The sequence below is a fragment of the Chelonia mydas genome, chromosome 3 (assembly GCF_015237465.2).
Source record: "Chelonia mydas isolate rCheMyd1 chromosome 3, rCheMyd1.pri.v2, whole genome shotgun sequence".
In the NCBI taxonomy this organism is placed as follows: Eukaryota; Metazoa; Chordata; order Testudines; family Cheloniidae; genus Chelonia; species Chelonia mydas.
This window is the reverse complement of record NC_057851.1, coordinates 66,130,803-66,145,540: the sequence shown is the minus strand read 5'-3', so window position 1 is coordinate 66,145,540 and position 14,738 is coordinate 66,130,803. Positions and strand designations below refer to the sequence as shown.

The 14,738-nt window shown below is 40.5% G+C and overlaps 1 protein-coding gene across 4 annotated transcripts in view; it reads left to right on the top strand.

The window, feature by feature from the left end:
• The window catches only part of RNGTT (RNA guanylyltransferase and 5'-phosphatase), a 449,575-nt gene that overhangs the window by 42,787 nt on the left and 392,050 nt on the right, over positions 1-14,738 (top strand). For all 4 annotated transcript variants that reach the window (XM_037894454.2, XM_037894456.2, XM_043542650.1 and 1 more), the window contains exon 6: positions 9,781-10,036. In XM_037894454.2, coding sequence (XP_037750382.2) covers positions 9,781-10,036 — 256 coding nt within the window. The remainder of the gene's footprint in view (positions 1-9,780; positions 10,037-14,738) is intronic.

Sequence of the window (14,738 nt, the reverse complement as noted above, 5' to 3'; positions counted from 1 at the left end):
TATTTAATAAATTTCAATTGGTATTCTATTGTTTAACAGTGCGATTTAAACTGCGATTAATCTCAATTAATTTTTTTGAGTTTATTGCGTGAGTTAACTGTGATTAATCAACAGCCCTAATTTAAACACAAGATTTTCTCCTATCCAGCTAGTTCTGATGCAAAGCCTGTGTCTATAGAGTCTGGTCTACACTAAAAAGTTAGGTCGACCCAGCTATGTTGTAGTCATGAGTGTCATAGTTAAGCCAACTCCCGGGTGTAGACAGCGCTAGGTTGATGAAAGAGTTCTTCTGTTGACCTAGCTTCCACCTCTCAGGGACGTGGATTATGTATACTGACAGGAGAACCCCTCCGGCTGGCATAGATAGTATCTACACTGAAGTGCTGCAGCTGTGTTGCTGTAGTATTTCAAGTGTAGACAAACCCTAGGATCTTGGCAATATCTCCCTTTCCACTATTCTATTTGAAGAACCATTTCCAGCATTGGATGGAAAATGGATGGATCCATGCTGCTACTCCATTTTTTCTTTCTTTTTTTTTTTTTAATGACTGAGCATAAAGTTTATCTTGAGGCTAGGATATGGGCAAGATGGCCACCTTTGAGGGAAGAACCAATTTTTCTGGTTAAGGTAGACACGCAGTGAGAGGAGATGCATCGTGATGGGGCCTTTGAGCACCAATGTCCCAAGGAATCTAGTAGCTCAGCTGAACCTGGGAAGGGGACATAGAGCTGAACATCTTACTAGTAGGGTGCGAGTGAGTCTTATGCCTGATAGGTTAGGTACTTTCAATTCCTCTAAATGCTTTAAAAATCAGCATGTAATAATTTGAACCACAGTAGGTCTTTTTTTTGTTCTTTCCCCTGGAAACAAATAAAGATTCTGAGTTAAGTCTATTTGAAATAGTACCTCCTATTCAGTTTTACTTAATACTTTCTTACTTCTGCATGAAAAGCCTTAATTAAATTGATTGACCAAGCCTTGTGGCCAATCAATTTGGTTGATTTTTTTTTTTTTTTTTTTTGGTGCTGTTTTTTTGCAAATGGTTAATAGTGTTAATTAAACTTATTCATCTCGGTCAACTTTTGTGAAACAGGACCATCATTCTCAAATGTTGCGATAAAATACAGCTACAAACAAAACCAGCAACATTAAAAGAATTGCCTTAAATTTACAATTACAGTAAGTGTGTGCACCATATTAAGAAAAATTATGTTTGCTGCATTATCATTTCAAGTAAAGCGACATTGCTATTCACTGATGAAACAATGAGGTTTCCCTATAGAAAATCCATCCATATTTACCCCTTAAGCACATGATGTAGGATAGCAGCAGATGCACTGTGAATGCTGAGATGTATTATACAGCTAGTTTAAGGAAAGGTCATCCAGACTGACAGCCCTCGAGCTAGTCATTGGAAACCTTACGTGATGCTCTTTTTGCAACTCACTTTTCCCCAAGACAGTTTCATTTTTGGAATATGTAAACTCTCTTTCCTACCAGGCTGGTCTTCTGTACCTGAAATCGAGCTGTTACATCAGGTTTTGTTACTATCTATTCTTAATATTATGTATTTACAAGAGAATCAGCTGCTTGTAGTACATCAAGGACAAACTTTTCTAGAGGATGATTGGCATTCTTAAGCATTTGGAATGGGGGCCCATCTCTCTTCCCTTTTCCCTCCTACTCCCAAGTTGCCTCTGGTCTCTGGGATATTAATTAAAGGATTTGTTAAGCCATTTAGAGACATTACCAGGATAATTCTAATTTGTCTTGTAAAAAGAACAAAACGAGTCTTAAGATCTTTTTCACATCCTATTTCTCTCTAACTTAACTACCTAGGTTCTTCTCTTTTGCCCATCGTGCTAGCATCTGGCCATCATCCAGTCTTGCGAGTCTAGCTAGTGATTTTTCCTCTTCTACTGAAGACAGAACTAGACCTACCAGCTCTAGGGAAGGGCTTGCTTCCACCTATTCTGAGAAACCTCTAGTTTGTTCTGTCTCCTGGCAGCTTCAAAAGACACTTTTCAGACAACCTACCTCCCAGACTGCACAGCACAGAAAAACTTCTTAACCTCTTCTTTCTGAACCTATATTTTCTCCTTTCATGCTTTCTTAGTGTTTTCTTTTTCTCTTTGCCTCATTAGGGTATTAATTCCTGGCCTGGTAGTGTTGTTTGCTCCACAGCCTGTAGCAGCTCCCTCTGTCCCAGACCAAGGTGTCAGAGAAGTCTGCCAAAAAGGCTTAAATGAAGTAATGCCTTCATTGTTGAACAGGTCTTATTCTATTCTATGTAGGTTTCTTATTCTGCGCTCATCACTATAGTATGAGTGCTTTCCATTAAGTAAGGTGAATAACATTGTTATGGCCTGTCTGGATTAGGAACTCCTTATTTTGTGGACCTAGCCTTCAGTTTATCAAAGCAGTTAAGCATGTCTACATTTAAGCTTGTGCTTAAGCTTTTTGCTGAACAGGAATGGACTGTTCAGTTGTGGCTCCAAAGAGGAACTATTAAAGGCTGGTTCAGAGGACTTGGGTGCTTCTTCCCAGAGAAATGGAAAAATCTATTTTGAGAAGTGAGACATTCTCTAACCATTCATAAACATTAATTGTGTTTGCTTATCAGTATATTCAGCCTTTATTCTGGACTCCTCCCCATTGACCCCCATAAATATGTGTATTTTTCTCCTCCCTTTTCAGCTGTAACAGCTGTGAACACATATCCTATAACTAGGAGTCCAAAAGGGAGCTATTAGCCACTGGAAGGGGACAAAAAGTACCTTAAGCATATCTATCCCTAGGAGTCTGAGAAAAACGTATATAATAATGCAGGCTCTTGCACAAGGAACAATAGTTACCAAGATGCTCTTAACATCATGTTTCAAATGGTAATGGATTGAATAAATCTTCAAGTGGTGTCCCTATGGGTGCTCCACTTAAGAACATGAGAATGGCCATTCTGGATGGTCCATCTAGCCCAATGTTCTGTCTTCTGATAGTGGCCGGGGGGGTTGTTTCAGAGGGAATGAACAAAATGGCAATTGTTGAATGATCCATGCCGTCATCCAGTCCCGCTCTGGCAGTCAGAGGTTTAGGGACACCCAAAGCATGGGGTTGTGTCCCTTATCTTTGCTAATACCATTGATGGCCATATCCTTTGTGAACTTATCTAATTCTTTTTTTAACCTAGTTATAGTTTTGGCCTTTAACATTGCTGGCAGTGAGTTCCACGGGTTGACCGTGTGAAGAACTACTTCCTTATGTTTGTTTTCAAACTGCTGCCTATTCTTTCAAGATGTGCTTGCACCCAGGCACTCTTGATTAGAGATTTTTGTCAGCAGTGTCCACAGTGTCTCCTGTTCCCTAGATATCCTCATACTCCAGTGCAACAGCATATTGGGGAGAGGGAGTAGACCTGCCACCACTCTAGTTCCTTCTCAACTGACCACAGCTTGAGACAGAACGTTGCCATGTCTGCTGTAGCTAGCCATGTGCCTTGCTGCTTATTTCTTACTGTTTTTTATTTGATATCTTCTTAGTAACTTTCATTTATATTTTACCATTATTTAGCACAGCTTTGTGCTTTTGGCTGGGGGTCCACCTTCTTCTCCTCTTTCATTTACCTGATCCAGGTCTTGGTTTTTTCTTTTGGGCTCAATCCATGGCCTCAAGTAACAGGTTATGTCCAAGACCGTGGGCTTCAAACTCTGCCAGACCTGTCATACGTAGATCTTTTCCCTGGAGTGATGGACAATCTAACTGCCTCTGCTGCCTGGCAGAGACTCATGTCCCCTCCATATGTTAGATCCTGAGCAGATCTGACAGCAAATCTAAAAAATGGAAGGAAGATAGATTAAAAGTACTGTTGATGGAGTGCTCTTTGAGACCCATGAGGTCCCGTATATTGGATTTGGTTGCTCCGATTGCTCAGGCAACCATCACTGTTGCGGTGGTAAGCAAAGATGCTGGGGGTCCTTTAGAACCATACAAATCCTCAAAAAAGAAAAGACCCTATTCTCCAGAATGGGATAAAAGAAGGGGAACATTGCCCTTTTCATCTGGGTCTCAGGAAACCTCATTTCAGGACATGAGTACTGGTGGGGCTCCTATACTATCAGGTACTGAGACTCCAACACTGGCTAAGAAGACCATGCTGTGTACCAAGAAGTCCATCTTCTGGTAAACAACCTAGAGCAGCGCAGTTGGCATCAGATTCAGTGTGTCTAAAGCACAAGAACGCTAAAGCCAAGCTGAAATCATTGTCAGTACCATCTTCTGTAGCTACCTGAGAAGGGTGCATAGATCACAGTTTGGTACTATCTCCTGTATCATCCAACATATTGACTCCTGAGGGCCCCCTATCCAGGGTTCTCCGTACTGTTCAGGTTTTTATTCCATGAGGACCGTAGGATCCTGGAAGAACCTGAGTTACTATTGCTGAGGGGTATAGAGAGAGACTCTCCACTGGTACCGACTTAGCTGCTGGAGTCTACCCTACCCTCTGTTTTTTCCATATATAGCAGTGACCTGTCCCACGTTAAACTCTTGAAGAGTACTGAGAGGAATTTCCAACTGCTACCCACATATCCACCAGTACTGTCACCCCAATCAACCAAATCTCGACATTCAGTACGAAAACGGTTATCAGACCCCCTCTGACCTCCAGTACTGACTGACCTTCTGATGGATGTGGGTGTTGACAAATTCATCAGATTCTGAGATGTCCATATGTCTCCTCAGGGCAAAATTGTCTTGCCCATTAATGCTGCCCTTTTGGTTTCAGCCTGTGCTCTGTGGCAAACTGTAGCTACCATACCTCTTATGTGTAAACAGGCTGACAAAAGCCCATCCTGAGGCTGAGTGTTTTTCTCCCCTTTTTCACCCAACTCCCTGGTTGTTGAGGCAGTTAATGAATCGCAACATTGAGTTCAGCTCAACAGCAGCTGACGAGCTGAAACAGCTGGACCTTCTGGGCCTCAAAAGCTACTTCCAGCTGCTTTACAGTTCATAGTAGCTGGTTATCAAGCCCTGATGGCAAAGCACGATTTTACAAATTATTTAATGTTTTCATTTTTTTATAGAACACCTGCCACAGAGGCCCTCATAATGGAAGATCAGACAATCACAAAACTCTCTCTTCAGGCCTCACTCAATGCTGCTGTCAGGGTTCCCTCCCCACTCTGAACTCTAGGGTACAGATATGGGGACCCACATGAAAGACCTCCTAAGCTTATTTCCACCAGCTTAGGTTAAAAACTTTCCCAAGGCACAAATCCTTCCTTGTCCTTGGATGAGTACTGCTGCCACCACCAAGTGAGGTAGACAAAGATTCAGGAAAAGGACCACTTGGAGTTCCTGTTTCCCCAAAATATCCCCCCAAGCTCCTTCACCCCCTTTCCTGGGGAGGCTTGAGAATAATCTACCAACCAGATCGGTAAACAAGGTGAGCACAGACCAGACCCTTGGATTTTTAGGACACTAAAAACCAATCAGATTCTTAAAAAACAGAACTTTATTATAAAGAAAAAAAAAGTAAAAGAAGCACCTCTGTAAAATCAGGATGGAAGGTAATTTTACAGGGTAATAAGACTTAAAACACAGAGGATTCCCCCCTAGGCAAAACTTCAAAGTTACAAAAAACAGGGATAAACCTCCCTCTTAGCATGGGAAAATTCACAAGCTAAAACAAAAGATAATCTAATACATTCCTTGCTATTACTTACTATTTTTGTAATATTAGATGCATCATTTCAGTAGGAGCTGGATTACTTGCTTGGTCTCTCTCTGTGTCTTGGAGAGAACACACACACAGCACAAAACAAAGCCCTACCCCTCTCCCCCCAGATTTGAAAGTATCTTCTTTCCCCATTGGTCCTTCTGGTCAGGCGCCAACTAGGTTAATTGAACTGATTAACCCCTTACAGGTAAGGGGATTCTGTACCTCTGGCCAAGCGGGATTTTATATAACTGCTTACATAAAGGTTGTTACCCTCCCTTTATATTTATGATAGCTGCCAATGCATTTGCACGTTCCATCTCTGTGGCAGTAGTCGTGCACTGAGCTTCTTGGCTGCAGCCCTCTGGCCTCCCCTGGGAGGTACAAACCAGAGTCAAGGACCTCTCCTTCGAGGGGCACAAGTTGTTCCATGGTGCCACAGACGGGTTCCTTCATTCTTTTAAAAACTTCCAGACAAGGATCTCTGGGCATCTGTATACCTGTGACAAAGAAAATATATTAGATTGCAGATGGCTCAATGCTCTTGTCCAGTTCATTACTAGCCCATGAAACTGGCTGAACCTCCCAGGAAGAAGCCTAGATTCACTAACAAAGGGCCATCCTCTACAGTGACTTCCCCATCAGTGACATCCTCAAATGACCATTTTGCCCCATTGGTTGAAGGCTGCGAACTATCTCCCTCTCTCGATCCTACACTGCACCAATCCCCCATCTGCCCTGATGGGGATTGTCTCTCTTATTTTCTACCTTCCTGGGAGCTCATCACTGTGGACAGATGGATCCGATTTCTACAGGCTATCCCATCCAGTCCAGCCGCCCCAACACCACTCTCCTCCCTATTCCTCTTCAGAGGCCATTTTCATGAGGGTCTCTTGAGACAGTAGGTGCAATCTTTTGTAACCCTAATGGTGGTAAAGCCTGTTCCACTGGACTTCATTGGGAAAGTGTTCTTTTCTGGTACTTCCCCAGTCCCCAAGAAAAAAAACGGGTGGGGGTGGGTCAGGTGGACATTGTTGCTGGACCTCAGGACTTCGAACAACTTCATCCACTCTCAACTGTTCAGAATGGTAATCCTAGCAACAATAATTCTTTCCCTGGATCTGGGTGATTGATTTGTCTTCCTCGACCTTCAGGTCACTTATTTTCATATAGTCATGTACCCCTCCCACAAATGTTTCCTAAGTTTTGTGGGTGGCAGGGACCACTACCAATATTGCATACTATCCTTTGGCCTTTCAGCTGCCCCAAGGGTCTTTATCAAAGTCGTCTTGGCCATCGCAGCCCATTTCCAGCAGATGGGGATAATCATCTTTCTGTACCTGGATGATTGGCTCCTGAAAGGTTGCTCATTTCTCAAAGTATAGACAGCAACCAGTAAGGCTCTATCCCAGTTCTGCTCCCTGGGCTGCTGTCCCAATTCAGAAAAGTCTACACTCACATCTACAGAACACATAGACTTCAGTAGGGCCACTCTGGACTCTACCACTGCCAGAACATACTTGACCATAACTGGTTTGCCACAATGTCCAGATTCATTTCAACAATACAGCAGAGCTTGCAAACCACAGCAAGGGCTTGCCTGCAACTCCTGGGCCACATGGATGCTGGTATGTTTGTGACACCTTTAGGAAGACTACAGTCATGGGGTCTTCAAGCCTTGACAAGAAGTGCTTGCACAGACCAAGTGGGTGTCTGTACCTCAAAGGGTCCTCAATTCTGTAATTAGTGGAAAGATCCACAAAAGGCATGTGTGGGTGTTCCATTCTTGTAGCCTCCTCCCACAAGTATCATCACCACCAACACCTCCCTGCTAGACTAGGGTGTGCACTTGCAGCATTTCACAGCTCAAGCCAAATGGAACCACAGGAGGCAATCATCCACATCAACATATTAGAGCTCAGAGTGGTTTGTTAAACTTGCCAGCACTACTTTTCCCACATCAGGGGTTACCTGATGTACAACAGAGAAACTATGTATTATATCAGTTGGCAAGGAGGAGTAAGATCTCAGTCCTTATATGCCGAGTCAGTAAAACCATGGAGTTGGTGCATAGCACTTCGCATACTGTTCAGTGATTTATCACCCAGGACTACAGATCTCAGCAGGCATTTCTGCCTTTTCCACAAGTGGGAATTGAACAACGCAGTATTCAGAAGGATGTGTTCTACCTGGGGTACTCTGGAGATAAATTTCTTAGCAACGCCATCCACTGCAAAGTGCAGACAATTTTATTTGAGGGCAGGGCACTGCTGCAACTCAATGGAAGTGCCTCAGTTATCCCTTGGCCCTGTGTATTGCTATATGCTTATACTGCTGCATCATTTGCTCAAAGTCCTGAACAGGTTGAAACAGGAGAAATTAGCTATCCTCATAGCACTGTTGTAGCTGAGGGAGAAGTGGTTCCCTGAGTTAGTTCGCGTGTGTGAGCAATTGCCTCTCCACCTCTCCCTGACTGAAAATCTCCTCACCCAAAACCCACCCCAGTCTCTTGGGGTTTCACCTCAAGGCATGGCTTCTAGATGGCTCATTGGTATAGAAGAAGATTGCTCTCTGAAGGTACTGATCAATAGTGGAAAACCTACCTACAGACGGGGAAACATTTTCAATTTTGGTGCAGCCATTGATCTGTACCTCCTCTTGAGTCTTGTCTGACACAAATTCTCAGTTACCTGCTACATTTAAAAACCAAGGGATTATTGCTGAGCTCAGTTAAGGTTCATCCCCCTGTTGAGGGATTTTCAGACTTCATGCGTCTAACCACTGTGAGGTTTATTAAGGGGCTACTCAATCTTTTTCCTCCTGTGAAAGAACCTACAGAATTTAGTCCTTAATGTACTGAAGAAGCCTCCATTTGAATCTGTGGGGACTTGTTCCCTCCTTAATTTGTGCCTCAGGGCCTCGTTCCTTATTTCAGCCAGGAAGGTAGGAGAGCTAGGAGTGCCCTGATGGCTGACCAACTGTACTCAGCGTTCGATCATGACAAGATGACACTATATCCACACCTGCGCTTCCTCTGTAAAGTTTATTCAGAGTTCCACATTAATTAGGAGATTCACCTACTGGTGTTTTACCCCAAGCCTTGCTTTCTGAGTGAAGAAATGAGACTACATACACTGGATATAAGAAGAGCTCTTGCTTTTTATCTTGACCAGACTAAACCCTTTAGGGCTTCTCCTAGGCTCTCCATCTCTGTCACAGAACTAAGAAAAAGACATCTGATCTCCACCTGGAGGCTGTCCTGATGGGTTGCAAGATGCACCTTAATCTGTTATGAAGCCTCAGGGGTTCATCCCCTTCCTATGATGGTGGCTCATTCCACCAGGGCTCAATCTACCTTTGTGGCGCTACTGAAAAACATGCCTATCTCAGACATCTTCAGGTCAGCCACCTGATCTTTGATGCACATGCTTTCCCAGTACTCATGTCTGCTTCCAGAGCCGATGTGGCTTTCAGTGATGCTGTTCTATGGTCTGTAGTGAACCTGTCTCCTTGGCACTCTTCTCCATACTACTCAAGAATCTTCTGAAGGGGAGCAGCTGTAGGGATGCTACTCAAATAAGGAGAAGTTATGTACCTTGTACAGTAACTGGAGTTCTTCAAGATGTGTGTCCCTATAGGTGCTCCAGTACACATCCTTCTTCCCCTCTGCTTTCCAATCTTCTCACTAGATTTCATGACTGAGAAGGAACTGGAGCAGTGGGGGGTCCATCTCCCCCTTCCCCAATATCCTTGCACCGGAGTAGTAAAAGGATCTCTAGGATGCAGGTGCTGCTGATGAAAATCTCTAATCAAGAGTGCATGAGCGTGCACACATCCTGAAATGGAGTACCCATAGGGACACACATCTTGACGAACTCCAGTTACTATACAAGGTAAATAAGCTTTCCTTTTGTAAGTATCTCAAGAGTTTCTGAATTCTTGACAATGAAGTGATTTATTTTTTGAATTTTTAGGGGAAACTGAAAGTCACACAGAACGTTATTAATTTATTAGACATGTCTTGTTAACATTCAAAAATAAACAACTCTCAATTTCTGTTTGCCAGTATTGAAGCAGCAGTGGCTACTTTTGCCCAAGCCAGACCACCAGGTATCTATAAAGGGGACTATTTGAAAGAACTATTCCGTCGTTATGGAGATGTAGATGATGCACCGCCACCACCTGAGCTACCTGAATGGTGCTTTGATGAAGACGATGAAGAGGAGGAGGAGGAGGAGGATGTTAAAACAGGAGGTCAAGAATCAGAACCTGGGTCTTCAAGTTCCTCTTTTGGCAAAAGGAGAAAAGAACACCTAAAACTGGTAATGTCCGAAAGCTTAACATTTTACTTTATAAATTGAATTTGGTGAACTCTTATTCACTAAATGTTGTATAATGTGTGTGTCACAAATACCAGCTCTTGTAAGTGAGGAACGAATAGCATTGTTTAGAGCCAGCATAACATGAGTTGGTAGAAAGTAAGATTTTGTAATTCTTTGTATAATGCTTTTGATCTTAACTTTCAACACGTCTGCTATTCCAATATTGGTTGTTTCCTGAGCAGAGATTGTCAGTCATATTAAATTGTAACAAGATTGCTTGATGAGTTTCCTGATGTGAACAAATTCTTTGAGACTGGGTGGAGACTAATACATTCCTTTTAATTTGTGACTAAAGTCTTCAGAGGTGCAAGCCAAGTTGATAAGTGTATATAACTTTTATTGATCTTTTCAACCCAGCCATGCAGTTGAAATGAAACTTTGTTTTTGAATTGGTGTTTAATTTTCACAATACATTCTGTGCAGAGGTCCTGAGAATAATTTTGGAAAACAGTAATGAGAACTGAAAAAGAAAACAACAAAAAAGAGCAAATTAAATTTAAAAAGTTGTGAAAAATTGTCTAAGTAGACTAAAGCAGTTACAGTAATTATATTATATATGCTTGATCAATTACTGTGACTAGTTCAGATGTATGAAATAGGCATTCATAATTATTAATGTAGTGCTTATTATAGCTGTAAATAACATGATATAGAAAGTAACTCTCCTACTTAAAGTAGAAGAAATATGGTTTTGTTGTGCTAAAGACTAAGGGCTTCTTCATTCTCACTGAATGAAGTGAACTTCAGCTTTTTGTGAGACATTGCCATAACTGAATGGAAAAAATTGCTGGCTACATAGTTTTGTACAATTTTATCTGCATAATAATACCTCACTTATCTCACTGAGGTGCTTAGGAGGTTTGGGTGTTTGTAAACAATTAAATTCTCACATGAAATGTGCAACAAAAGTGCATTATTACTCTTCATCTTACTAATAGAAGTATTATAGCTGTGCATTGGGATGCAGAGTTAGGGAGGGGAAGGAGCTAGCTTAGCTTGAAAAGAATATAGATTCTGATCCAAAGCAGCAAAGTTGCACTGTCACAGACTTAAATGTAATCTATCAACTGGCATAGCAGAATAGCTTAAACATTAAAAATTAATAAATGTTCAAAGTGTTTTAAGAGAAATAGTCCATGATCTCGACTAGCCTTCCATTGAGAGATGTAAAGATGTACAAGTGAATTTTGTCTCTTCAGGCTGCAATGGCAAGATTATTTTCTACTCTCCCTTCAAGTTATCAAAAAGGGTGTGAAGACTAGGTTTCTGTCACCATAGTCAAATGGCATCCTTTCTCACTCAAATATAGGACTAATCTGATCTGTTGAACAAAGATCATGATAGAAGATACTCTGATTTTTCCTCCTTTCAGAGCTGGAAAGCTAAATTATACGAATAAGCATATTAATAACTAAAACACAATTACGACTTTAGAAAATTTCAGAGGGAAGAATCATTTGGTTAATATGCATATTCGCATAATTCAATTTTACAGCTTGGGATGCACTCACTTGGGCATGAAGAGGAAGAGCGGGGAATTCTATCCCATGATGCTTTGTTGATTGATTGGACTTTTCCTGTAGCTGATCAGAGAAGGATTCAATCCATTTATGGTTGACTTGTAGATATGGGGCCGAAAAAGAGTAATTATCAGGTAAATACCTTTTGCATATATATCAAGTATTTTTTCTTCATTTTGGGCATTATCTAGGGTGCTAATGTTAAAAATAGAGTTGCAATTAATGTCTCGTGCCATGGTGTAAAAATTCTACAATGTACCATGTTTGAGCAGGGAGTTATGCCAAAGCATAAGACACAATTGGAAAAACCCAGATGCAACTTAGAATGTAATACTATGCATAGGCTCCTTTCACATCACCTGCATCAGTTACAGGAAGCCTGTTTGCTGCTGCTGGTCTCTGTGATGTTATAGAAAGAACTGAAGAAGTAGGTTTTGATTCAGTGAGTGCTTCACTTCAGCAGTCGAGCATTCACAGAAACATGACAGAGCATTGCAGAAGCGTCAGTGACAGACATTTGAAATCTGATTTTAGCAAGAAGCACTGTTGGGTATTTTGTAGATTGTAAAAATGGTTTGAGAGTATAATTTTTGTACTATCTGATGAGTTTGTTACATCAAATTGATGAGAGTGTTACAGTCAAATAGAAGCCTCATAAGTGAATTCTCAAACGACATAGGCATACTGCAGCTGATTGTAATGCTCTCATGTACAGCTAGAGAATGCAATGGGACATACTACATGATATACCTACAAACTAAAAAGGTAGGTATAATTGGTTGGATGGCCTTTTCCTAATATTTTGTTGCAGACACCTGCATCTATGACTATATGTTTGGCAGAATAAACTGTGTCACTCCACACTTAGAAAGCTTAGCTGAAGCATGCTCTGCTTCATGAGCAGTTCTAGAAAAGAAAATTACTTTTTTCATAGGCCACTCAGATCCTTTATTATTTGCTAAGGAATATGATCTATTGCATTTTATGTAGGGGACACATGATGCAAAAGAAACATCATAGGATATGGCAAATGACACAGGATTCTTCCAAGGTGAATGACTGGAGTTAATGGTTTCTCCAGGACAGTGGTTCTCAACCTATTTACCATTGTGGGCTGCATATGCAGCTCTCTGTGTTGTGGGCCGCATTCACACAATATATATATACTACATGTATGACCCTGAGGATGTCACATGGGCCACAGCTGTGTGCTGATTGGGCTGCAAGCGGGCTGTGGGTTGAGAACCACTGCTCCAGGATTTAAGGAAAGTTGTGTTAGGTGCACATCCTTGTGTCAAGGAAATGTCTGGGGTGTACTGGAAACTGCTAAAATCTCTCTCTCAGTTTAAATTAGTTAGCAAGGATTAATGTTTGTATTGTATATTGGTCTGTTAAGTTATCAAAGAGCACATTAGCTCTAAATTCCAGTAACTCAGTTTCAATAACTTTTTATTGTCTGTCTCCTTCAGTGGAGTGTGCGTGTGTGAGGATTTTTTTTTGTTTTTGGTAATGATTGTCTCTCCTGTTTTCCTGTTCTGGTGCTTTCTTCTGCTTGCTTTACTTTCCTTACCTTTTTTTGTTTTGCAACAGAGTAGTGATGCACAACCTCTGCATTGTGCACAACAGTACTCTTTGATCAAGGGTCTATTGGCTGCGGAAAACATGGTGAAAGGCTAAGTATGCATGGAAGATCTGTGCATATACTTATTCTGGTTACATATAATCACAAAGACTTGAAGAAAGTCCTGGAACCTTGTATGGGTGATGCTGAACATAATAAAAGCAATCTGACAGCACTGCTGGGAGGAGGAAATGATTCCACCATGTATTTTTGTCCACAGATCATTGCTCTTGTGGATTTATTCCAATCCCTCATTCCCCAGAGGCTTTTTGCTTGAAAACTCATGTCCAGTTACTTCCATTCCAAGTATTTGTTTTATCAAAAATAAAGTCAACCATTCTAGCTTTGGGAAGCTAGCTGTTGTGCAGAGAAATTGCTGAGACAATGGAAAGACTGGTTCATGAAACAAGATTAAGATTTGCCAGAAATGGATCGTCCGCCTATTTGGAACAATTCCTGAAAGTATAGAGCACATGACTGTCACATTGTGTTATCACGGTAGGTGAGAAGTGGAAATTTCTGATTAGAGCTGGGCAGGAAACATGTATCTTGTCTCATGAGAATTTTGTCATTTTGAAAAATTTCTCCGTCCCAAATTGGGATTAAAAACCAAAATTTCAAATTTTAACTAACCAAAAATCTGAAAATTTTTGGATCAGGTCAACTGAAACTGTTAGTTTTGATTTTTCACTATTAGATTTCATGATAAATTAACCTTATTTTCCAACAAAAAGTTGTTCAAACTGAAAAAGAAAAATATTTGTTTAAAAAATGGTGAAATGGGATGTTTCAACAATTTTTAAACTTAAAAAAAAATTAAAACAGGAAATTCATCAGTCATGTATTTTTAGACTCAACTTCAAATTTTATTTAAAAATGGTAACTTAATAACTTTCTTAGAATTTAAACATTCCTCTATTGAGTATGTAGCATAAAGTCAGAAAGCAAACATACTGTGAAATATCTGGTTTCACTATCCAGGCTGACTGAAATGTAAACAGTAATATCATATTTGGAGAAAATTACTTTTTTGATTCATTTTTTTTAGGTATTAAACAGTTCTGTGTCCCTCAGACCACATGTTTGCTCCATTATAATTCTGTCAGAATATTTTTTTTAAAAAATGAATTGCAGGTTAGGCTGAGTATATGCAGTATACAATTGCTTTTCTTCTAAAATTTTTATTTTTACAATTTGTATTCAATATTAGTTAAGATCAAACTCTTTTAAAACAAATTTGCTTTTTAAACGTGAAAAAATAACATTACTGATTTCAAACCCTGGTTCCCTTAGGATTACTTCATTTAATGTGTAGTTAACTACTTTTACAAGCCAAAGTTCCTTTAAAAGAAGAATTAATTTATATTCTGTTCACAACATTCATTTTTTAGGCATGTCATAAAACCTACGAGAATGACATAAACCCATCTCTTGAAGTTTTATAAATATAATAAATACGGTTAAAGTACAAATCAGCGCTTAACTGATGAGGTATTGAACT